This window comes from Temnothorax longispinosus, chromosome 7, assembly GCF_030848805.1.
Source record: "Temnothorax longispinosus isolate EJ_2023e chromosome 7, Tlon_JGU_v1, whole genome shotgun sequence".
Lineage (NCBI taxonomy): Eukaryota > Metazoa > Arthropoda > Insecta > Hymenoptera > Formicidae > Temnothorax > Temnothorax longispinosus.
The window spans coordinates 6,359,969-6,383,371 of NC_092364.1; the positions used below are offsets into that span (position 1 = coordinate 6,359,969).

A 23,403-nucleotide genomic window follows, 5' to 3' on the forward strand; every position below is an offset into this window, starting at 1 on the left:
TGATCAAGTTCGATTATTAAAAAAAAAAAACTTTCCAATGTTTCTATGCATATGGAATTTTTCGATTTATATATATAAAGCTCTGCCAGACAAAGGTATTTTTAAATAATATTTGTTGAAGAAATATTCATGCAGATTTTTACTCTTGTATAAATTTAAAAAAAAGTTTCTGATTGTCAATCATAAAATTATTCTAAGTCGAAAAAGTTAAAATAAAGTGAGAGCATATGCCCCTTTTTACTGCCACTCATGCTATTTGCCTATTTAGAATAAAGGAAATATGTATCTGAGTATTAAAAATAGAAAAAAAGACGAGCTAGAGAAAATATAATTAAAGTAACTCCGTTTTAAAGTATGTGACGGTACACAGTTATATTTACTGAATTCAAATAAGTCGAATTTGTTTGTGTGCGGAAAGGTCACAGTCACTTTGACGTTCTAATAAACAGAATATATCGCTAGACATAAGAAGGTGAGAGAAGTTGAAAGCAATACTGTGCCCTTGTGCGGCCAGTTTAGACATACACAGTTCTATTATCGCAAGTCGATTGAAGAGGCTACAACGTGACTTCTAAAATGGATTTTTCCAGTTCTACAAGAGATCCACACTCATTTGCGTTATCAGGTATTTTAATTATTTAATTAGCTACATTATAAGCATAATAAAAATACTTAAACTTATTTAGTTTTTTCTTAAAAAAAAAATACAATAAAATAAGAAAGTGCGGAATTCATAGATGTTTGAAATCAAAATTGCTACACGTATACTTGATTCTATAGTAACGTACAAATTTTCAAAATTAGATTATTATCTTACAATTTTTATTAACTGACAACATTCTGCGTATTTTCTTAAATGTATAAAATATATTGTATCTAGCATAACGGTCTGAAAATTGCTTGCATTTTACAAATAATATATTACACGCAATTATCATAATAATTTTAATTACAATATATATATTATTCTTTGTCGTGTATTTACTCGTTACATTTATATATCATTATTTATTACTTATATTTTTTTATCTTCCTAATTATATAAGATTTGCCACGTGTAACCGATATCCATTTAAACTTGATGGTGGATTTCGATCAAAGAGTTCTTGAAGGAACAGCGATTTTGACTATAGAAAGAAAACCTATGATTAATCATATAGTGAGTAGAGACATTTCCTTTCATATCGAGTAAACATTTTGACTGCAGGTTATTATATGTAATATCGAATAATTAGATTTTAGATAGCCTCGGACTTGATATAAGACGTGTCACAAACGCGCTTGATGGAACAATTTTACATCATCATATTGGAATTAATCATACCTGTGGAAGTTTAGTTCGCATAGTTTTACCATCAATTAGTGGCACTACTTATAACCCTGGGTAAATATAAGATATTTATAAAGAAATATATTTACTAAATGTTATTGATGTAAGAATTGATGACATCAACAATACGATATTTTCAGCTGTAAAATTGAAATTGAATATAAAACAACTCCATACTCATTTGCATTATATTGGCTAACACCTGAGCAAACTGCCTATGGTAGACATTCCTTTTTACTGTCTAACAACAAGGTAAATTGGCTAAAAAAGACATTTTCCTACATCAACATAGATTATTTAAAAGCTTCTATTTTTTCAGCTAATTTACGCACGATCATGGTTTCCTTGCCAGGACACTCCATCTGTCAAATTTACGTACTCTGCTGTGGTAAGAATTTAAACACAGGTGGTAATTTTGCATGCTACCCCCATTTATTTGTTTACATAAAATCAATGACATTCGATTAATTACTAACTGACATTATTGATAAAAGTAATATTGACGAAGAAATGGACCGCATTAGTCAAAAAGAAATTAAACGTTTTTAAAAACAAATGCCCATATTTTCTTAGAAACTGCTTCAGTCAACTAAAATATAATATGTATTTAATTTTTATATACGATACGTATATTTCATTTTTTAGATTCGGGTACGAAAACCTTATACAGTTCTAATGTCCGCCCGTTCGCAAGGTGTACACGAAGGTCCGGAACTAGATGTACATTTATTCCGTCAAGAGAAAAAGGTACCGTCTTATGCGGTGGTTATTGCTGTTGGTTCATTACGGACAAAACAACTTACTGACAGAATAAGTATATTTGCCGAAGAGAACATTTTTCAGTCTACTATTTTCAATAATTTTCGATACAATATGATTGAAAGTATGTTGCATTTTGCCAACGACTTATGTGGACCTTATGTGTGGGGTAAGATATTGACTAGATTTTTTAATATTATTTATTTAAATAGAGAATTAAATTTAAATTTCTTTAAATTTTTTAAAATAATTTTGATATAATTATTTAAATTTATACGTATATATAATGAATTTTTATTTTTCTGCATTATCGCACTGCAAACCCAAGTGTATTAATTTTAGTTGATGCTTTTTATACACATTTCTTGCTGTTTTAAATCATGCCATTTAACACAATTGGACATATTAACTTTTAATTTTATACGATTATATGCGTGGTCAGTGACGTAATTCAACACATAAAGAAGCGTGTTAAAAGAGCTTCGGTCAAATGTGTTATTTTTAGGGCCAGTTTCACCAACGTCGATTAACTCTTTTTAAGAGAACCAGTTAGAAAGCGATGAAGAGTGAGTTTAATCGAAGGTGCAGAAGATTAAACGTTTTTGTGTAAAAATAACGCACTTGGATTTGCAGTGCAATCTTTTTTTTTTGTTTTTTTTTTTGTTATTTATACGTTTAAAATAATATTTCTAGGTAAATACGATATATGCGTGCTTCCACCAAGTATCGCTCATTTCGAAATAGAATGTCCAAACGTGACATTTATTCCGTCGACTCTACTTGGCGGAGATCGTTCTTACATCTGTTATTCCCTAGCTCGGAACATTTCACAGAGCTGGGCAGGAAATTTAGTTACGTGTGAGAATTATGAGCATTTGTGGTTAAATAAGAGTTTTAGCCTTTTTATTTCCAGAAAAATTAAATGCAGAGTTTTGTATGAGATATATAATGATTTGTATCATAATGACATAGATGTTTTTCTTCAAAGGGAAGGATTAGAGAATCTTAATAGTCTGGTAAGATATTCACTTTGACTAAGTAAAGAAATAAATGTGATAAATAATGTCACCAATTGATAATATTTTACATTGTATGCACTATAAACACACACCCAATTTCTGAATTCTTAATAGATTATTTTCTCATATTGTGTATTGTGTAAATTGTATTGTAGGTCCTAGAACCCAAAAATGTCAACAAGCTAAGATGCTTATTACCCAATTTGGAATATTTGTCTGCACCTGAGATAACCACTAAATACGTGCCTTACGAGAGGGGATATTTTTTTTTATGTCATCTAGAGAATAAGTTAGGAGGATCCACATTATTCGAACCATTTCTTAAATCTTATTTTAATAATTTTGCATTTAGAAGTATTAATACTATTGCTTTTGTAAACTACTTGTATCAACAATTTCCTAACAATAGGGAGGTAACGTCCTTTTTATACATACAAACTACAGTTTTATCAGTATTTATATGTTTAACATTAAAAATAATGACTTTTTTTATTGATTTCAGATGTTAAATGGTGTTGGTTGGGAGTTGTGGTTTGGTGACATTTTTTCTACACCTATCGTGCCGAATTTGTCGCAAATGTCCTTGTGGGAACGGAATTGTTACCTATATGTTGATAATTGGATCAAATGGGATGGTCGTAATGCACCTTCTCGTGTGACAGAAGACGAGAGGAGCCTCAACGACGTTCAGAAAATGATGTTATTAAACAGACTACATTATTTTTATAGTACGCTGACCATACATAAACTGTTTTTTATTCACGACCGTTACTTCGCAGTTATCAGAAATGGAAAAATACGGTAAATATGCATATCTTCATTTAAATTAATTTGCAGTTGCTTAATGTAAAGTGCATCACGTATTTCACAGGTTTCTTTGGCTGCTATTGTGCATTAAAGTTCGATGGGCTGGCTTCAAAGTTACACAAGCTTTGAATTTTGCTACTGAAAATTGTTCGCCAAATTACGCATGTCCTATATTTCAACATTTGTACGAATGGGGAGAAATACGTGACAGAGCGATTGAAACATATAATCGCAATAAAAGGAAGATGTTGAATGAAACCCGGGAGAAAATCGACCAAATTCTACACCAAAACTTATAATTATTTTTGCAACAATTAGCCTGATTTGATTTTTAATGGGTAAGTCATTAGTAACTGCAATTTATAATTCTTTTGTTATATGAAGAAAACTTAAAAAATATAGAAATATGAAACTAATTTGGTAGAGACAAATTTCTATACCCCGCGTTTATTTCATTTTCTGAGTTGCAGTGCCAACGAGGAAATAACTGGATTCACGATGATGCCTGATGACAATTCCCATTGAATCGTCGAATAATATTTAAATTTGTAAAAGAAAATATATCTCTTATATACAGAATATCATATAATTAATGTATACAGAAGCAACATGTAATTATCGTAGTGTAATTTATTGTATTAAACGCATAAATGTATCAGCATAAATCTTTAAACTTCATTTTTCTCACAATAGACTACGTATTACTTCAACTAAAATGTCAAATCTTGATAATGAGATCGAATCCTAGATATACGTAAATAAATTCTTGATACTACCTGCTTGAATCGCGTATGCATACCTCGCATTTGGTCCATTCGATGATTAATATCTATTATATAGGGTAAAAATACTAAAAATAGTTATTACCTGATAATCTCAATTTCAGAACAATTTATAATGTGTATGTTGTTGACATCAATTTTTTATTTATAATATTTATAACAAAATTAATTTAGTTAGGAAATTAATTTTTTTTTTCTAATGCTTAAAAGACAGCTGTAACATTTATTCGTCGATTTTTCTGATAATCCTATTAAAAATTAATGTTTGTTGGATTTTAATTATTATTGCTAATAAAATATCTGCAAAATTATTCGATTTGTAGTGGATTTATGCGCTAGAATTGAATATATTATAATATAAGAGTAGATCAAAAAATAACTTTCTTTTTAACCATAAAATTACATTTAATACATTAAAAAAACATAGAGAGTAAATCAAAGTCTTGATTTGAAACAACGCTAAAAAGTAATAATATTATATTCCTTCTGCAAACCCGCTGAATTAATTTTGACAAAATCACAATTGTTATAGTATGGTCTACTTCGGATTCAACGTTGTTGCGTTAATTTAGTTGCGTTAATTTTAGTGTAAATGTAACGTACGTTAACTTTTTCTGAACTTTGGACTTAATTGTATTTTGACACTGAAGATGATCCCATAAGGGTCCGAAAGGTTTGTCAATTTGTTATCTTAATATAGAATTTCATAACACTTCACCTTGCGGCTCGATGTTATTTTATTTTGGATTGATTTTTAATCTTGTGAGCCTTTCGATATATATAATATATAATATATTTGTGTATACGAATGATGAAGGAATTATGTATGCATAATAAAAATTATATATTAATGTGTATGTGGAAAGCCATGGCATAGTAAGCAATATATATTTTGTACACATATAAGAAGCATAGGACTAAAACTAAGGTATTAAGGAACTACTAGGTGCGCAACTAAGTTTCCGGGTTTTTTTTTATCAATAAATACAAAAAATGGTTTATTCAAAGTATCGTCCCTCGCTAGCATATACATTTTCGCCATCTCTCTGGCAATACATGAATACCGCGACGATAAAATGACGCGTCTTTGGACCGAAACCATTTATCCAACCAATTTTGCACTTCTTCGAAATTGGTCAAGTGTAGCCCAGCCAAGCCATGCGCCATCGACCGGAACAAGTGCTAATCGGAAGGCGCCAGGTCTGGCGAATACGGCGGGTGCGGTAGCAGATCCCATTTCAGCGTTTTGATGGTGTCCTGGACGCAAATGCTGTTTATTTGGCACAAAACTCGACATCTCCGTTGTTAGAAAAAATATTTTTGCGTTGCGATATGTGTTGGTATAACGACTGGTTATTGTTAACAGATGTCCAAGCTATAACTTCAGACAACTTCAAACATGTAAGTCGAGTACATGTGTTATTGGTGCCATTTATGTGTGAAACCCGGAAACTTAGTTGCGCACCTAATAACTCTTGAAGAATATGCAAAATGTTTATTAGCACATAAATGCGTGTAAGTACGTGTAAAAGTACAATGAACTATTTTTTTACGTAGTTACTTTTAATACGTTAAGACACTTGTTCCAGCGGTTCGTTAATTTAAAGATTCCGTCTTTGGAAAATTGTCGTCCATGTATATACAGAATATGCTTGCTTACGATTTTCATTTTTTCTTTTTAAATCGTTTTCCTGCAACAGGTCTCAAAAGAACTCAAAAATGGTAGTCAAAGGTCCAGACTGTGAAGTGGATGAGGTAAAATCCCAACAATTCCCAACAAAATTGCTGCACAAGAAATGTCTACGTTGATACGTGCAATGCGGCCTTACTCCATCGTGTAAAAGAATAATTCTCTTGGTTTTTATCGCTTTTTTAAGCTCTTTATTAATTTTATTAGGATTTCGTCACCTTTGCAATTGGGAAAGAAATTGCAGCACGAATTTCAACTTTGGAGTGCGACTTTAGCGTACGCGGGATTTTATCAAAATTCCATAAGTATTGACAGCCCTACCTAAAAGTTACGTAACATACCGAATAGATCGATTGACACGTATTATTAATGTTATGATATAGCTAACTAAAATATAAGTATTTAGCAATAATTTAACTTATAATAAAAATAACTAGCAACACGCCAAAATCACGCAAATTTCTTTTACTAAATGCAAAGATAAAAATTGTAAATTATTTAACGACAGAATTCATAAACGCGATTGTTAATTTCATGTAAAAACTGTAATTATAACAAACTTTATATCGTACTTTAAATTTGTGATTACATTGCCGCATAACCCATTACTCAAACTTGAGTTGAGGATACAGAATAGTATATACGAATTGTCAAATTGAGCTTCCAAAATATTGCAAAAATAACATTCGTAATGCTTAATATAAAGAGAAGAGAATAATTGATCTAAAATTATTTTACAAAAAGTGTTAAAAGTTTCTAGACCGCAAAAGCTCAAAGCCGGTTTTGTGTTTGTTTTTTCATTGGATATATTAGATCAAAAGTGCTCTGCAATCAGACGGTCGTTTTGAGTCTGCACTGCCGGTGATCAGCACATATGTTATATGTCGATTTGTCGCTCAGGGCAGCACGGTCCATTTCAACGGATATAATTAATATTTAATTTTATGTATTCAATTAATTACTAACATTAATTTTTATCGAAATAATAGCATTTTAGAGAAACAAATGTTCCAGAGTATTCTGCTTTATTAAACGGATATTTTTGATAAAAAATATATATATATCTGTTTGCAGAATTTGCATGCATATACCTAATACTTTTTTGTGGGTTTTTATATAACAATAAATTTTACATGTATCAAAATATAATTTTTTTATCAATTTCAGATTGAGTGTTTATACGGATTGCAAGATTGAGTGGTGTGAGCAGCGAAGAACTGTAACATATCAACGATTTGTTAGTAATTAACTTATGATGCATTGAATAAAATATTTGACACTTACTTTATTATGTAAAATATCTCGTCTCGTGTCCATTATATGTGTGCGCATATCTTGTGAAGTTCAGTGCTTATTTTTTGGGGCACCATCATAATATCACATGGTTTTTCGCCGACTATAACGAATATGACTTTGACGCGATAGTATTCCATTACCCAAAGTGTTAAAAACCGAACAGAGAAGCTAACTGTATCCGTTGCACTTGTGAACGGGCACGAAAAATACTTTCTTGATAGCGCATTTCTTTAGTTTCTGCCTATTTAAAATAAAGAAAATGTGAATCTGAGTATGAGTGGAAAGAACGAAAGGAATGGGAGTTAGAAGATTTAATTAAGGTAAATCAATCCCGCAGTGTATTACAGTGTGATTTACTAAATTTATTTAATTCGAATATATTTAAGCGAGAGAAATCACAGTCACTTTGACTCTGACATCCGACATTCTAATAAACAGAATATGTTGCCAAACAAAGAAAGTGGTAGAAGTTAGAACCAATACTGCAGCCAGTTTAGACATGAAGATTACTATATCGCAAGTGATTTCAAAAGGCTCGTAACGTGACTCTCATAAAATGGATACTGCAAGGCGTTCTAATGATCTACACTCTTTTGCGATACTAGGTATTTCAATTATTTACTTAGCTACGTAAGCATAATGTGTAAAGTTTAAATTTACTTTTTTTTTAAATTATTTACGGAATTTATTATAATATTTAAAAGACGAAACTGCTGCACATATCCTTAGCTCCTTAGTAACTTACACTTTTAAAAATTAGATTATTTCTTCACAATTTTAATTAACTGACAACATTCTGCGCATATTCTTAAATGCATGAAATATATTGTATTTAACACAATGATCCAAGAATTGCTTGCATTTGACAAATCTCACACGCAATTACTATAATGATTTCCCCATTTCGATATATCATTTTCTGTCATGTACTTATTACATTAGGAGCTAGCAAACCAAGACAGGTGTACATGCTAAGAATATATTATTTTAAATAAATAATGTACAAATTTACTATATTCTTATTTAGAGGTGTTCTTATTTCTATTGTCAAAATCGCTTTTTCTTTAATTACTTTTTCATTAAAATCCACAACCAAATCTAAATCGGTATCGATTACACGTGCCACTTATAATAATCAAATAAATGCGGAAATTAAAAAATATGTAATAGAAGATTAAAGTTCAAAGAATTAAAAACAAAGAAGATAAGAGGGGCTAACGTACCACGCCAGGTGTATGTGCTAAAAATATACTACAAATTTAAATAAATAATGTGACAAACGTTTTGACTTGTAATAAGGTCATCTTTAGGGCGTTGTAACAAAGACTTATAGATAAGTTCATGACATTTAATTAAATTAAAAAATTCGTAAAATTTGTATATCATCTATATGTAATTAATACGAAAGGATCTGGTTTAGACTTTTTTGTAGAGTTTCTTGATGTGCCATTACCGTGATGGATCGAATTGACTTACTTTTTAACAATGGTTCGACACACATGTATTTTACAAACTCTCTTTAAGATTGATTTAACGTTTTTACCAGCCTACACTTTATCATTACTTTAACATCATTACCAAAGAAGCCAGACCCACCACTTTTAATGGCACATCAAGAGACTCTACACACACAAAAAGGCCTAATCCAGACACATTAATTCCATATAAACGATTACAAGATTTGCAAATTTTATAATCTGACTAGATATTTTCATCTCTGTTTATAAATGACGGTTTTTATTATACCGCACTAAAGATGACCTTATAGGTCGAAACATTAAGTAGACACTTTTTATATATCGATCAAAAATATTGACTGGTTAATAATATATGTTATCGAATAATTAGACTTTAGATAACCTAGAACTTGATATATCAAGGGTCACAGACATCGATGGAACACATTTATAATTAGATTTTGAAATTGAAGATTTTGACAGTCAAGTATCTCGAGACAAATCTCTTGGACGTCCATTTCGCATACAGTCACCAGAAGCTGCTGAAACTGCTTATTTTATAAGGTAAAAATAAGATATTTCTAGAATAATACAATTACTAGCCATAATTAATGTAAGCATTGAATACACCTACAATATTTTCAGATGTAAAATTCAAATTGAATATAAAACACGTCCAAACTCTCCTGCATTGTATAAACTAACACCTGCGCAAATTGCTGATGGTTTATATTTCTTTCTATTGTCTAACAACCAGGTACCTATATACTTTAGATCATGTGCTGAATCTAGATATAGGTACCTTATTTTACGTAACGTGCACAAAATTTTCTTGTGTAATAATATAAGAATGATCGATATCTCGCCTTTATTTTTCACACAAGTTACAATATAGATAGAAAGAATATCATTTTTCGTAAAAGTAAATATAAGAAAAGTTAATATATCTTAGCAGAATCTCCCTATTTTGTGTATATATGCTCGATTTCATTTATATCACATATATTATTCATTGCATTGCGTAACTACCTTTAAGCAGCACAATCATTTGTGCCCCTCTATTTATCTAATTTCTGTAGCTTGTGCAAAAATACCAAGTTTTGTCAAATAACTGGTAGAACGGAACGTTTTATTTTTGAAAATGGCACTATCTTATAATTGCCAAATTATTGAAATCTTTTCAAGCACAGGATTTTGTTTCGCAGACAGATAAATTTATAAGGCCAGTCCAAAAACAGATACAATGCAGTACATGGTTTTATTCTCCCAGCGCACCGTGCAGCTGCCATCGGTAGCGTTATCCCAGTAACATGAACTCGCGGTATGAAGTCCAGCACCGTTTTTCTGCATGATTGTACAAGTCACTGCAACAATTCGATTTAAGGAAAAGTGAAATTCAGATGAAAAACGACATTATTCCAGAATGTACAGAAGGGAGACGTTAATATAAAACCTCTCTCCTAATGCTAAGAAATTAGTTTGTTCTGCATACCGATATATTTGTAAGCCTTCTGTAATTTTGTAAGATTGCCCAAGCACGCCTCTACCACGTTCGAAGTCCATTGATTAACTTTGTTATGCTGATACGTATTGCCACCTATTGACACTTCAATCGCTTCTTTGATAATGTTGCTCACATCGTCCACCACAAATTGCAACTAGAACCACAATAAGATTAAGAATTATTTTACAGAAAGCGACAAGAATATATTTGAAATTTAATCAAACAGAAATATTATTTTAATATTTAGCATTAAAAAATAAAAATGAATCTGAATAAGTAACTTCAGAACCTAACTTCTAATGAGAAAAAATTCACTCGTAAGTTTATCACAATTAATTAGAAGCACCCTTTACATTGTGTGTATGCTTTAAAATTACTTTAAAGCAGCAATTAACACATGATTGATTTACATAATTTCAATCTTTGTATCTGATAAACAGAAGATTCACATCAAGACATTTTATTTAATTAAAAATTATAAAGAAATTTTCACGACTAACCTCTTCTTGCGCATCCTCCATCTCGAGTAAACACTAAAGCACCACTGGCCACTGAAGACTGCTTTCACACCAAGAATAATTTCTACAATAATTTAATGCTTATTATTATTCGTCCGATCAAGGACGATTGTCAAGTTTGGAGCAGCTGAAAAGTAAATACCACGAAATCTGGCTTGTAGCAACAATCGAAATGTTGGAAATGGAAGAAGTCCTACGATTGCCCCCAATTTTCCACCGCAAGTATCTTGCACCTCGACAAAATATCGCACTAACGAGGCCTGATCGTCGCACTGTCGCGTTCGTTTTATTGCAATTACTTATCTCGTAATAACGCCGTGTGACAATCTGTCCGTATATAAATATAGCCAGCCGTAGTCGATAATATCAACTGTCACGTCACAGTCGGTCACACCGCCTCGTCGGTAACGCCGGTTGTCGTTACTCCTGCATGCTGGTTACTCCTGGGCTGCGTTCCAAAATTCACTCTAGTTAACTAAAATGCTATAGTGTAGGTACGTGACGTAAACTATAGATTTTAGTTACTCAGAGTGAATTTTGGAATGCAACCCTGGTAGTCCTGGTTACTTCCCACCCCCACCCCCACCCAATACCCAATATATATTAGTATACATTATATACATATGCGGGAGGCAGGGAACATTTTTGACACTTATTTTCGCAGTCAGCAGTCGGCAGTCAGTTAATATAGATAGGATTGTTCCATTATATTCACTGACTGCGAAAATAGTGTCAAAAATGTTCACTACCTCCCGTACAATACATATATACATATACAAAGCCATCAGATTTAGTGATGTCTACTTTTAGCTGCTCTAAACTTGACAATCGTTTTTAATCGGACGAATAATAATAAGTATTAAAATTATTACAGAAATCGTTTTTGGTGTGAAAGCAAGTCTTTAGTGTTTACTCGAGATGGAGGATGCGCAAGAAGAAGTTAGTCGTGAAAATTTCTTTATAATTTTTTAATTAAATAAAAGGTCTTTATACGAATCTACTGTTTATCCTCGGTTTATCAGATACAGAGATTGAAATTATGTAAATCAATCATGTCTTAATTACTGCTTTAAAGTAATTTTAAAGCATACACACAATATGATGTATACCCATAGCGAGAAATATTCTGGCTGGGTAGGATATATGCTTCTAATTGATTGTGATAAACTTAGAGTGAATTTTTTCTCATTAGAAGTTATAGGTTCTGAAGTTACTTATTCAGATTCATTTTCTATCTTTGCTAAATATTAAAATAATATTTCTGTTTGATTAAATTTCAAATATATTCTTGTCGTTTTATGTAAAATAATTCTTAATCTTATTGTGGTTCTAGTTGCAATTTGTGGCGGACGATGTGGCCCTATAAATGTATCTGCCTGCGAAACAAAATCCTGCGCTTGAAAATATTTCAATAATTATAAGATAATGCCATTTACGGAGATTGTGCTAAGATATATTTAACTTTTCTTATAATTTACTTTTACGAAAAATGATATTCTTTCTATCTACATTGTAACTTGTCTTGAAAAATAAATGCGAGATATCGATCATTCTTTTATATTATTGCACAAGACAATTTTTTGCACGTTACGTAAAATAAAAGGTATATTATATTTAACATAATAAAGTGTAAATGTTAAATATTTTATTCAATGCATTACAAGTTAATTAATTACTAACAAAAAGTTGATACGTTTATACTCTTCGTTGCTCTTGCACATTACTTAATCCTGCAATTCATACATATTTCAGTTTGTCATTGACTGACACGACTCAACTCCGTAAAGTCCGTATACCACCGTATGCGATACATATATATTATAGTAGGTTCACTAAGAAGTTTGCACAGAAGACGCGAAGATGTATCTAGACCTATGTATCTAGACATTTGGGCTGAAGAGGAATCTTGTCAGCGGTGTATAATATTTCTTGATAAAATTGCGGACATCCTGTATAGTATAACATCAAAGAGTCGTATGGTTTCTTGGGTAATATTTCAACTTAATTTGTCGTTTCAGTTTATATGTACAATATGTTTATATGCATTTTATTTTATAAGGAATTGTCAGTCTTATTCCTTTTATTATTATCTTATTCTTAATATATTTATAAAATAATATTTGTAGGTGAATTAGTTAATGTATGTGTGCTTCCACCAAATGTGCCGGAATTCGATATGCAATATCCTTATGTGACATTCGTGTCATCAAGTTTACTTGAAGGACAGTATTTTATAATCGATACAATTGTTTAAAACATTATTGAGAGCTGAATAGGAAGGACAGTTGCGATCGACAATTTCAAACACTTGTGGTTGATTAAAGGCCTTAGTACATTCATTTATAGGAATCCTATAAATAATAAAATAATCGACAAAAAAATGAAATTTTACAACGATCTAGAAATAAAAGGCATTAACAATCTGCTAAGTATATGGTAAAGTATTAATTTTGCTTGGATAAAATTACAGAAAGAAATGTACTGAATATATTGATTGATAATATTTTCCACTTCATACGTGTGCTTTCCACTTCATATGCATTGCTACTACATACTTACTACACTATTTTTTGAAACTGAATTACTATTACAGCCGCAGTTGGATACCGTCTCTTTAATACCTGTTTTTACGGATGAATTATTGCCCATGAATATTATCAAGTACGTGTCGGAAAAAGGGGTGTGTGTTTTTGAATTACTTACATGCTATCTTAGGTGGTCCCACAGATTTCAGACATTTTCTTGTACAATATTTATTGCCACTTCTTTTTACCTATAGATTCCTAACGACTGATCGTTTTAAGACTTCTCTGTTCCCAACATTTTCACCATAAAGGCGAGGTAACATGATTTTTATGCAAATAAACTATAGTTCTTAATTTTAGTTTATTAAACAGCGAATAACAACTTTTATCTTGTGGCTAGCTGTTAGATTCTGTAGAGTGGGATGGATGGTTATATAGACCAGGTTTCACCTTCTTATCGCGATTCCATGACCATAAGGAAAACTAATTGGCACCTTAAAGCGGACAGATGGGTCGAACAAGAAGAAGTGGATCCGGTGGATCGTGATCTGATTCAAGAAGTACACAGTACTATAATGATTTTGTTGAAATAGAATTTTTAACATATCTACATGCATTGCCTGCGGTGCCAAAAGAAAAGTTACAAATGCTAGAATTGGCGTTTCTGGACGACCAGAAGATTTGTGAAATAAGGTAAATATACTTTTCTATATTCAGATTGTTTTGCAGTTGATCGAGTAACATATCGCGCACGTATCTCGCAGGTTTCTCTGGCTGCGCTTGTGTATCAAAAGTAGGCGGTTAGATGTGCAAATTCCCGCTTTAAAGTTTGCAAGCGAATATTGTATGCCGAAATATGCCTGCCTAATATTCCGCGATTTGTACACAAATGGGATTAAGTAACTCGTGAGTTGGCCAAGTCATGGTTTAAGGAGCCTAATAATCGTTCCAAAATGCTTCCCGAAACCATAGAAAAATTGGAATCCATTCTTGAGGTTGATTTGTCTAAGTCGGAATTTAAAGTCGGTACAACTTTTCAAGATACCATCCCTGAGCTCTGGCATCTTTTACCGTCTTCATATACTGATACGTTTCTGTGATTGGTTAATGACACTACAGTAAATTTGCGCGATACGGCCGATGTTGCTTTATACTATTAACTTCACTTCTCTCGTTTCGTAGCATATATGTTGTTCACGGAGCCATAAATGGTTCGAGCTAAGCTAATTATCATTTATTCTTGATGTTGAATTGAGGTCTACTAGATTTGCGCGAAGCGCAAGCCGATGTTGCTTACTATATTAACTTCTTGTATTGTATTGTAAAATTTCAGTTTTGTATTTTGATATTATTGAATTATTTATTATTATTTCTGTTATTTAATTCTTTATTGCGGAATTCATAGTCGGTGCTTATTTTCAAGACCGTCTTTAATGTCTTAAGATGCTATAATACGGTCCTGTGATTGGTTAATGACACTACAGTAGATTTGCGCGATACGGCCGATGTTGCTTACTATTAACTTCACTTCTCTCGTTTCGTAGCATATATGTTGTTCACGGAGCCATAAATGGTTCGAGCTAAGCTAAGAGAAGGTATTAACTTATAAATCGTATGCCTGTGTGAAACTTCCAGCGCTGGTGTATTTACTGGTCATAGTTCTTATTATATATGCATATAAAATTTATATAATAATATAATATAATATATTATACATATATATATTTATATATTTAAAATATACGTAATATATGTATAATTATTATATAATATGTAATATATATCCTATTACACACCACACACACACACACACACTCAGGCGCGCGCGAGGGCGCACTATATTTATAGCTGCTCTGAGAAAAAAAATTTATTGAAAAACGCAAAATGTATTTCATCCAACTAAAATATTTAGTCTGATACGTTCAACTAAACATTAGTTGGTTTAACATTAGTTAAATTAACTAATTTTTATTAAAAAATTTTGATGGATCACATGAATAAATTATCGAATGATTATACTTTTCGTAGTGCAACTTAATAATTGTTGAATCAATCATTGGATCAACAATTAGACAAATTTAGTCCGCGCGTACAGTTAATTTTTTTTCTCAATGTAATACCATCCCTGAGCTCGAGCATCTTATAATGTTTCCGTAAACAGCCTAGATGCTACGAAACGCGAGAATGGAGAATGTAATATAGTAAGTATAAGATCGACTGAAATGTGCAAACCAGCTGTAGGCCTGTTCTATAACGTAACGATTTATATTATATTCTGTCCTATATACATTCAATTTAAATTTTAATAACTATTGTTCGAAATTTATAACAAACAAATATTCAAGAGAAAAAATAAAAAAATAAATGTATTAGAAGAATTTTTTTTGTAATTCTTTTGTATGATATATTAATGTCATCAGTATCTTCTAAATAGAACTGAATAATTATTTATATGTAATTCTGTTCCTTTAGCTATTCTGTATTATAGAGATATTAAAATAAAGCTTAATGATGTAACAGTAATAGTACCTTTACCTATCATATTAAAATTAAATAGCGCGTACCGCGCGTCTGTATGTCTAGTTAAGACAAAAATTAATTTACGGAATATTTCGATAAATACTGAAAATTTTAAAATATATTTATTTTAATAAATAAATGTTTTGTAAAATTTCAGTTTTGTATTTTAATATTATTGAATTATTTATTATTATTTCAGTTATTTCTTTATTTTACGATGTGTTAGAAGATTTATTTAAGAAACATCTATTGAAAGACGCATAGTTTACCGAATTTATTTCCGTTTTCAAATTTTTGTCTTATCGAACAATACAACTTTTTAAATATATTTTTTAATACATATTTAAGCTATTAAAATTTACTTCACATTGCTCTACCTTATACTAAATTAGAGTATATGTATCTATATATACACACATACATACAACACAGTTCTACGCGTGTAGTGATATGTCATCATTAAATTTTTTGTTGCGTAATACATATAATTCTTGTAATCTATATATAGGCTGGACGTTGATGAGTCAGTCAGTCAGTTAGGACATTTGTTTCATACATATATAAACAAATGTCCTAACTGACTGACTGACTCATCAACGTCCAACCTAAACCCCTAAATCTAGTGACTTATGAAATTGGCGCATATTCCTGCCATGTCGTAAGAAGGAAGCTTTATAAGTTCAACCCCTAAGGGGGTGAAACGAGGTAAAATATGTTTTTACGAATTTCTCCATATCTCTTAGGCCCGATGAGATATCGACTTGGTTCTTTTTATTTAACATACCGTAGTGAAACACGGGTATCAAGCTTTATCATTAAATACCGATAAAATTTATATTGTCCGTCAACCATACTCGCGATAAAGATTACTTTGGATGCAGGACGATTGACGGGTAGGGCGTTGGTATGGCACTTGGTTTAGGAGAACCTTTGATCACGAATAAATATAAAAGGAAAATCGTGTGTTGTTCCTTGAGCAAGGATCAAGTAAGAAAATCAGGTACTTTTTGCAATTCTGTTTACAAGTTTCATTTACATTTTTATCGAAAATTATATGTATAATTATATTATCGGATTTTATATTATAATTCACGCTTATACATATGTAGTTGCTACATTTTTGTAGCTGAACGTCTAGTGCCATCCATATCTTTTAAAACAAAGGCATTAATTCTTTTATTTCCTCTGTTAGATGATAGTGATATGATATTCAGCCTAGACGAGGATCATCTCGAGAACAACGTTACATCCGACAATGCAACACGCACTTGTATAGAAAATCCCGCCACTTTAAGAGGTACCCCTATATAAAAGCAAAGACCACGCTCACCTTTGCGTTTAAAATCATTCACTACTCATAGACGTAAACACGTAAGAATCTTTTCTTAAAAGAAAAAAATATATATAATATATAATTTAATATTTGCACTTGTTATCGTTTCCTGATATTTTCAAGTTTTCAACACGTATATTTTTAAATTTATAATGCTAAGCGTTAAAAAATGCAAGAATTTTTCTTTATATTTTAATTTATTTTATTTTAATTTTTCTTTATATTTTAATTATTTACAGGTGACTTTGAAAGGAAGATACAGGGTAGATATAACGCCTTTATCTTATCTACCAGGTGGAAGGATAGAGAGATATCAAGGCAACCTAAATTTATTTTTCATTTGCGAAAGTACATCGATACGGGAGGTGAATGAGTTCATAATGACGATTATTCTCAACGGAATGTTAGAAATTCAACTATTAAAATCCTGATGATGATGATGTGTTACATCAGAATGGTGGATTGAGTGGTTTCACCCACAGTTTCGTAATGGAAGTTTTGGCAATTGTTCGCGCGCACATTACGGCATTAGGCGGTAACGTTATGGTAGCGTTCTTTATGACGCAGTGTGTGCTTCTTCACAGCCCTCACAAAAATCAAGTTAGTAAAAAACATTATTTTACCTGCATTATACACATTCCCACGCTTGTTGTATATTTCATAAAAAAATATGTTTCCAGGATCAATGTCTCATTAATGTGGGTGGCGATGTCGTAACGGTATCTTATTATGCGGATGAGAATAAGCACATTGCTGTTTCAAATTGCTGACCCCAACCTTCACATTTGGCACCGCCATAAACGAATATTTAATAATGGCAATTAATGCTGTTTATATATTTACCATCAATGCTGTTATAGATAGAATCGTGTATAGCGGTTCTGCGAGACTTTCATTGCATTGTGCAATACTTAATCTCAAGTATCTATTCGTAGCAATCGACATTGTTATTTATTAATTGATTTTACAAAGATAAAAATTCGATACCATATTTAAAATATTATTTTCTTTATGAATTAATACACTAGAACGTAATAAAACGTGACAAAGGTATATCAGTTTATTGTTATAGATTTAAAATATCTTGTATATTTAATATTTACTGTGTGACTAAACACAATTATATATATATATATATATATATTACTATTTTATTACTATTTTATTTTTAATATGTTTATAAAATGATATATGTTGATATAGTTAATGTATGTGTGCTTCCACCAAATGTGCCGGAATTCGATATGCAATATCCTGATATGACATTCGTGTCATCAAGTTTACTCGAAGGACAGTATTCTATGATCGATACAATTGTTCAAAACATCATTGAGAGCTGGATAGGAAAGGCAGTTGCGATTGACAATTTCAAACACTTGTGGTTGATTAAAGGCCTTAGTACATTCATTTATAGGAATCCTATAAATAATATAATAGACGCCGAAGATATTCGCGAATTTCTAAAAATAAAAGGCATTAACAATGTGCTGAATATGGTAAAGTATTAATTTTGCTTGGTTAAAATTACAAAAAGAAATGTATTAAATATGATTAATAATATTATTTTCCACTTCCTACGTGTGCTTTCCACTTCATATGCATTACATACTTACTACACTGTTTTTTGAAACTGAATTATACTATTACAGTTACATTTACATAATTTTACTACACTATATTCTGAAACTGAATTATACTATTACAGTTACATTTACATATTTTTACACTATTTTCTGAAACTGAATTACTGTTACAGCCAGAGTTACGAACCGTCTCTTTAGTACCTGTTTTTACGCAAAATTTATTGCCCATAAACATTATCAAGTACGTGTCGGAAAAAGGGTGTGTGTTTTTGAATTACTTACAAGATAAGATAGGTGGCCCCGAAGAATTCAAAAGTTTTCTCTTAAATGGTTTATGGCCACATTGTAAAGAACGTAAAATCCTAACGACTGATCGTTTTGAGATTCTTCTGAATGGATATTTTTCTACTAATGGAAAACCCAAGGTAACATGATTTTTATGCAAATAAACTATAGTTCTTAATTTTAGTTTATTAAACAACGAATAACAACTTTTATCTTGTGGCTAGATTTTAAATACTGTAGATTGGGATAAATGGTTTAATGAACCAGATTTCCCACCTTCTTATCACAATTCCATGGTCATAAGGAGTCGTTGGCAGAGGTGGGTCGAACAAGAAACAGCGTGTTTTGCCAAAAACTTGGACCAGTCTAATGATTTCGCTATAATAGAATTTTTAACTTATTTACTTGCATTGCCTAATACGGTTCTGACGGCAGAGAAGTTACGAAAGATAGAAGATACGTTTCTGCGTGATCAGGAGATTTGTGTGAGGGAAATAAGGTAAATATATACTTTTCTATATTCTATATTACTAATATACTTTTCTATATTCAGATTGTTTTGCAGTTGATCGAGTAACATATCGCGCACGTATCTCGCAGGTTTCTCTGGCTGCGCTTGTGTATCAAAAATAGATGGTTAGATGATAACGAACGAATATTCGAGGATGCTATAAACTTTGCCAGCGAATATTGTATGCCGAAATATGCCTGCCCAATATTCCGCGATTTGTACGAATGGGAAGTAACTCGTGAGTTGGCCAGGATATGGTTTATGGATCAGCGTGATAGTCCTAGTTCTAAAATGCTTCCCGAAACCATAAACGAATTATCATCCATTCTTGGGGTTGCATTGGAAGATAGAGTATGATTATACAACAAATGTCTTATATATATATATTAACTGACGGAAGATGATATGTCAAAAAAGAAGTTAAAATAAGTTTGTCCTGATTGATACAAAATGACATACAGGTATACAGCAAATTTGCGCTTTACGGCCGATATTGCTTACTATTAACAGCTCTCGTTTCGTGGCATACATGTTGTTCACGGAGCCATAAAAGGTTCGAGCTAACCTAAGAAAAGCTATTAATTTATAAATTGTATGCCTGTGTGAAACTTTGTCGAGTGTGCGCTGGTGTATTTACTGGTCATAGTTGTTATTATATATGCATATAAAATCCATATAATAATATAATATAATATATTATACATATATATATTTATATATTTAAAATATATGTAATATATGTATAATTATATAATATGTAATATATATCCTATTACACACCACACACATACACAAACACTCAGGCACGCGCGAGGGCGCACTATTTATAGCTACTCTGAGAAAGAAATTTATTGAAAAACGCTAAATGTATTTCATCCAACTAAAATATTTAGTCTGATACGTTCAACTAAACATTAGTTGGTTTAACATTAGTTAAATTAACTAACTTTTATTAAAAAATTTTGATGGATGACATGAATAAACTATAGAATGATTACACTTTTCTTAGTGCAACTTAATAATAATTGTTGAATCAACCATTGGATCAACAATTATACAAATTTAGTCCGCGCGTACAGTCAATTTTTTTTCTCAATGTAATACCATCCCTGAGCTCAAGCATTTTATGTTTCCGCAAACAGCCTAGAATGCTACGAAACCCGAGAAGGGAGAATGTATATAGTAAGTATAAGATCGACTGAAATATGCAGACCAGCTGTAGGCCTTTTCTATAACGTAACAATTTATATTATATATTCTGTCCTATATACATTCAATTTATATTTTAATAACTACTGTTCAAAATTTATAACAAACAAATATTCAAGCGAAAAAATAAAAAAATAAATGTATTAGAAGAATTTTTTGTGTCATTTTTTTGTATGAAATATTAATATCATCAGTACCTATCTTTTAAACAGAACTGAATAATTGTTCACATGTAATTCTGTTCCTTTAGCTATTCTGCATAGAGATATTAAAATAAAACTTAATAATGTGATAGTAATAGAGTACTTTTACCTATAATATTAAAACTAAATAGCGCGTACCGCGCGTCTGTATGTCTAGTTAAGACAAAAATTAATTTACGGAGTATTTCGATAAGTACTGAAAATTTTAAAATATATTAATTTTAATAAGGAAATGTTTTGTAAAATTTCAGTTTTGTATTTTGATATTATTGAATTATTTATTATTATTTCAGTTATTTCTTTATTGCAATGTGTTTAGAAAATTTATATAATTTTATTTAAAAAACATCTATTGAAAGACGCATAGTTTACCGCATTTATTTCCGTTTTTAAATTTGTCTTATTTAACAATACAACTTTTTAAATATATTTCTTAATACATATTTAAGCTATTAAAATTCACTTTACATTGCTCTACCTTATACTAAATTGGTATATGTATCTATTTATACACACATACAACATAGTACTACGCTTGAAGCAATATATCATCATTAAATTTTTCTGTTGCGTAACATCTATATAATTCTTGTAATCTATATATCCTGACTGACTCATCAACGTCCAGTCTAAACCCTTAAATCTAGAAACTCATAAAATTGGGGACGCATACTCCTTCCTTTCGTAAGCATCCACTAAGGAAAGAGTTTTAGAAATTTAATCCTTAAGGGGGTTAAACGAGGTAAAATATGTTTTCACGGATTTCTCAATATCTCTTAGGCCCAATGAGATATCGGCTTGGTTTTTTTTTATTTATTTAATGTAGTTACATACCGTAGCGAAACACGGGTATCAAGCTATATCAATAAATACTTATACAATTTATATTGTTCGTCGACCATACTCGCGATAAGGACTACTTTGGATGCAGGACGATTGACGAGTAGGGCGTTGGTATGGCACTTGGTTTAGAAGAACCTTTGATCACAAATAAATATAAAAGGAAAATCGTGTGTCGTTCCTTGAGCAAGGATCAAGTAAGAAAATCAGGTACTTTTTGCAATTCTGTTTACAAGTTTCATTTACATTTTTATCGAAAATTATGTGTATATATGTATATTATCGGATTTTATATTGCAATTCACGCTTATACATATGTAGTTGCTACATTTTTGTAGCTGAACGTCTCCATCCATATCTTATAAAACAAAGGCATTAATTCTTTTATTTCCTCTGTTAGATGATAGTGATATGATATTCAGCCTAGACGAGGATCATCTCGAGAACAATGTTACATACAATGTTACATTACAAATTGCTGACGCCAACCTCCACATTCGGCACCGTCATGAACGACTATTTAATAATGGCAATTAATGCTGTTAAAAAATATATATATGTACATATATTTACCAGTATCAATGCTCATAGATAGGATCGTGTATAGCGGTTCTGTGAGACTTTTATTGCATTTTGCAATACCTAATCTCAAGTATCTCTTTGTAGCAATCGTCATTGTTATTTATTAATTTATTTTACAAAGATAAAGATGCGATACTTAATTTAAAATATTATTTTTTTTATGAATTAATACACTATAACGTAATAAAACGTGACAAAAGTATATCAGTCTGTTGTTATAGATTTAAAATATCGTGTATATTTATCATCTACTGTGACTAAATATTTAAATGGTTTGATATTTATGAACTGTAGTGACTAAATATAATTTTATCTCTATATATATATTTTTTTATCTTGCTCTATGAAATATCCCTACTGTGCGCATAGTGATGTTACCACCAATTCTCCGTTGTATAATGAATTTTAATTTTTTATAAAAATATAAAAATACTCAATTATATATCAAAGTACTCCGTTATTGATAGTACAATCGGAAAGTCAATAATTCTACACATAAAAAGCCTAAACTAATTGTAACTATGTAGAATCAACAGAAATATATAAATTTATATTTTTTTGCCGATTGCGCTACAAATGACGGTTTACTTAAACATAGGATATTAATACATAAATAAAATATTAATCTGTAGAATGTACATTAGAGAAAA

The 23,403-nt window shown here is 31.0% G+C and overlaps 3 protein-coding genes and 1 long non-coding RNA gene across 6 annotated transcripts; 3 read left to right on the plus strand and 1 right to left on the minus strand.

Annotated features, from left to right (window-relative positions):
* Window positions 1–157: 157 nt before the first annotated feature.
* LOC139815689 (leukotriene A-4 hydrolase-like) lies at window positions 158–4,914 on the plus strand. The gene is made up of 11 exons (XM_071782758.1): window positions 158–625; window positions 1,047–1,159; window positions 1,236–1,384; window positions 1,471–1,582; window positions 1,650–1,718; window positions 1,976–2,258; window positions 2,783–3,105; window positions 3,264–3,521; window positions 3,611–3,909; window positions 3,980–4,253; window positions 4,386–4,914. Exons 1-10 carry the CDS (start codon window positions 577–579, stop codon window positions 4,212–4,214), a joined length of 1,890 nt encoding a protein of 629 aa, XP_071638859.1. The 5' UTR covers window positions 158–576; the 3' UTR covers window positions 4,215–4,253; window positions 4,386–4,914.
* Window positions 4,915–9,991: 5,077 nt separating this feature from the next.
* Window positions 9,992–11,522, minus strand: Dlc90f (dynein light chain 90F). Of its 2 annotated transcripts, none has more exons than XM_071783095.1 (4): window positions 11,305–11,522; window positions 11,145–11,242; window positions 10,633–10,798; window positions 9,992–10,504 (listed from the first exon to the last, which is right to left on the minus strand). In XM_071783095.1, the coding sequence occupies exons 2-4, from the start codon at window positions 11,163–11,165 to the stop codon at window positions 10,356–10,358; spliced, it is 336 nt and encodes a 111-aa protein (XP_071639196.1). In that variant the 5' UTR covers window positions 11,166–11,242; window positions 11,305–11,522; the 3' UTR covers window positions 9,992–10,355. The 2 variants fall into 2 exon arrangements, with proteins under 2 accessions (XP_071639196.1, XP_071639195.1); XM_071783094.1 differs by having other exon boundaries at window positions 11,145–11,226; window positions 11,305–11,520.
* A 275-nt stretch (window positions 11,523–11,797) lies between these two features.
* LOC139816730 (uncharacterized) lies at window positions 11,798–16,307 on the plus strand. Of its 2 annotated transcripts, none has more exons than XR_011733069.1 (8): window positions 11,798–12,296; window positions 12,496–12,765; window positions 12,915–13,150; window positions 13,289–13,598; window positions 13,756–13,842; window positions 13,942–14,003; window positions 14,088–14,380; window positions 14,452–16,307. It is a non-coding gene; the product is annotated as an uncharacterized lncRNA (long non-coding RNA). The 2 variants fall into 2 exon arrangements; XR_011733068.1 differs by having other exon boundaries at window positions 11,798–12,101.
* Window positions 16,308–16,743: 436 nt separating this feature from the next.
* LOC139816644 (uncharacterized) lies at window positions 16,744–18,987 on the plus strand. The gene is made up of 6 exons (XM_071784290.1): window positions 16,744–17,207; window positions 17,400–17,504; window positions 17,780–17,905; window positions 17,994–18,140; window positions 18,221–18,590; window positions 18,744–18,987. The coding sequence occupies exons 1-4, from the start codon at window positions 17,114–17,116 to the stop codon at window positions 18,077–18,079; spliced, it is 411 nt and encodes a 136-aa protein (XP_071640391.1). The 5' UTR covers window positions 16,744–17,113; the 3' UTR covers window positions 18,080–18,140; window positions 18,221–18,590; window positions 18,744–18,987.
* Window positions 18,988–23,403: the final 4,416 nt, after the last annotated feature.